Source organism: Acyrthosiphon pisum, chromosome A2 (genome assembly GCF_005508785.2).
Source record: "Acyrthosiphon pisum isolate AL4f chromosome A2, pea_aphid_22Mar2018_4r6ur, whole genome shotgun sequence".
Lineage (NCBI taxonomy): Eukaryota > Metazoa > Arthropoda > Insecta > Hemiptera > Aphididae > Acyrthosiphon > Acyrthosiphon pisum.
In genome coordinates this window covers 47,807,115-47,810,051 of record NC_042495.1, presented here as the reverse complement: position 1 = coordinate 47,810,051, position 2,937 = coordinate 47,807,115, and the positions used below count along the sequence as shown (strand labels likewise).

Sequence of the window (2,937 nt, the reverse complement as noted above, 5' to 3'; positions counted from 1 at the left end):
AATAAATTTTTAAACCGATAAATATATTTGTTGTTATTTTTTATTACCATGTTAATGGCTAAGTGAGGTTATGAATTATGTATTTTCAACTTAACTCATTAAACAACGATTCTACCTTTTCATCAAATTACGTAGGTAAATATAAAATCAGTTTTTATAGCTTTGATGAGATTAAAATGATTCAATAAAACACGAATTTGCCGACAGATGAAGGATTTTGATTTTGCAAATTATATAATTTTGCCATTTTTAAGAGGTATCTGGTATATACGTATATAAGCATTGCAGATTATAATATTATGTAAACGAGTGTACAGTAGGTGTGAGTTGTTTGACGGGTAATTTTATTGATTTAGTTACCGTAGTAATTAATCATTCATTCCTGAAATTAATTTAAGTGAACGTAAATTATTAGGTACGCCAAATAAAAATATTTTGCATCTGTTTATTGCAATGTATGAAGTTGTTGCCGAGTGTCTGTTTTGCTCCAAATTAATTACTAGTACTTCCAATGACTTGATTGAGTATGGTACATTTATTGATCACATACATTCTCAACACAGAAATATCAAGGTAAATATTTTGAAATAAAATAATATTGATACAATATCACACACGACCCATTTTATAGAATAAAGGTACCTGCCTACTTTAACGTATTCGTTAATGTTATGAACAAAGCAAATAAGTTATGGGATTTGAATGTGCATAATATTTTATAATATTTAAGATTTATTGCGATGAATAAAATATACACATTTTTTGTGCATTTATATTATGAACATTTCAATGATTTTTTTGTTTCAAATCAAAGTGCATATTTTTTTCATTTGCTTATACGTATTTTTACTACAGCTGCCTCCTATATAATAAGAATAGTCGAACCAAAATAAATATTAATCAATAATATCTATAATATTAAAGTAAACAGTAATTTATTTTTTAAATTGAAAATTTAAAAAAATGTTGTAACATTATTTTTGTTATTAAAAGATAAAATATATATTTATAAACCGAAGACTTGTCAAATGTTTCTATTTTATATTTTATATTCGACGGCACTTGCATTTTTTATTTTTTACAACTTATTTGCCATATAGTCAAGCATAAAAATTGAATTGATAAACCCTATACCAATTGTATATTTTTAAACTCTAAATAATTTTAGAATCATTTTCTTAAAATGGTTACCGTTATGAGTTTCTATCATTCTCGATGTTTCACATAGGTATTATATGTACTTAGGTATTTTAGTTTACAAAAAATACTGAAATATTTTAATTTTAATTATACTAAAATAATTACGTTATCTTTAATAATTTACAAGAAATAGGCATTAATATTTGAAGTTTTATACGTTTTAGAATCTCAAACATCTATGTAATATGGTTATAATATTATGTATATTATGTACCAATACAAAACTAATATAAGAATTAAAATTATATGTATTACCATGTTTATAGTAAATATATCATAATGTAACTATGTAAGATTATGTTTAGTTTATCTGTAAAAAAAAATAAATTTTGGGATCAACTGCTGGATGTTCAATAATTTAATCTTTAAAATTTTTAAGTATCAAATCTACAAAATAAACAATTTCCCGAAATTATTATGTATGCCTGTACACTTTATATTATACACTATTCCCTTCAAACTTGTTGAAAATATCTGTAGGTCTTAATTTTGAGACTGGATTTGAATTCAAAGTCCATAATAAACAGTCGTAACACTGTAATAGCCAACAAGTATACTGTAATAAATCATGGCACATAATTGTTTTTTATAAATTAGATATCCAACGCAGATTCAACAATGTTCAAATCTATTTGGAATTATATAGACTCGGTGGAAGGAACCAATTTCGTATGCTTAAATTGTGGCTATAAAGGTAGACCAAAAGTAAAGTCGAGCAGAAATATTTCAGCTGACAATTTGGGCGAGCTTGGCACATGTTTTCCGCTATGTTTTATGGTGTATATGAAGCATCTGAAACGTCACCATGTCAAGGTCATATGCACATGTTGTAACAACGTCATTAGAAAAATTAATGAAAAATAAACATGTTGTATTTATTAAATAAGAATCATTCATTTTGTATGTATAGGCCTGCCACTTTGGTTAAACGATATAATATTTCATAACCGTAAATTATGTTTACCTATCAGTTTTAATATCCGTGTTAATTATGGTTAGAACCAAAAATGAACTGCTTATGCATGAATAAGATAAATAACTAATACTGGTGTTGATATAAGATTAGTTATGCCATGAAAATAATATTGGTTATAGATACATACTAGGTTTCCATTAATTTTATATAAATAATAGGTAGTGTTATCGATTGTAAATTGTTTCCTTAATAAATGCATTTCAAACTATATTTGTTTGAAAATTAGTATAATATATATAATTATATAAAACTACTGAATGTTAAATGTATATAAATATAATGTGAGTGTGACATTAAATATAGTTATATTAATTTCGATCTGTAGCTAGATATATTATATATTAATTATGTATACTCATTATTGTTCTATACTGCTCAGATGAATTATACTTAACTTTTAAACTATAAATATATTACTTTTTGAAGAAAATTAACCGCCAACAAAATGTATGGTTCACTTATTATTAGATAACTACTATTACATTTTTGATATACTGTTTTTTATATAATTAAAATGAAAGGTTATATGACGATTTAAATATTATTGATCTATATTAATAGTTTATTAATCATTTTTTAATAGCTTAAAATATTTAATTTTTCAGGGTAAGGTCAGTGATCACTGATTCGACAGACACCAAATCTACAACAAAATAATAAAATAGCTAGCTAGGTAGGTAACAGCTATGACGTATATTGTATATTCGATATACAGTGTATAAGATTTTATTCTATCGTAATTTTATTTTTCAAATGCAGTC

At 24.6% G+C, this 2,937-nt stretch overlaps 1 protein-coding gene across 1 annotated transcript; it reads left to right on the top strand.

Annotated features, from left to right (window-relative positions):
- The first annotated feature begins 203 nt into the window (after positions 1–203).
- On the top strand, positions 204–2,450 carry LOC100574985. Its single transcript, XM_003247012.4, has 2 exons — positions 204–573; positions 1,798–2,450. The coding sequence occupies exons 1-2, from the start codon at positions 454–456 to the stop codon at positions 2,062–2,064; spliced, it is 387 nt and encodes a 128-aa protein (XP_003247060.1). The 5' UTR covers positions 204–453; the 3' UTR covers positions 2,065–2,450.
- The last annotated feature ends 487 nt before the right edge of the window (positions 2,451–2,937 follow it).

Excerpts from the sequence above, each read along its gene's own strand:
- LOC100574985 (XM_003247012.4), top strand. The coding sequence starts at position 454 with ATGTATGAAGTTGTTGCCGAGTGTCTGTTTTGCTCCAAATTAATTACT. Across the intron at positions 574-1,797 it reads CTCAACACAGAAATATCAAG|ATATCCAACGCAGATTCAAC; the intron begins GTAAATATTTTG and ends TTTATAAATTAG.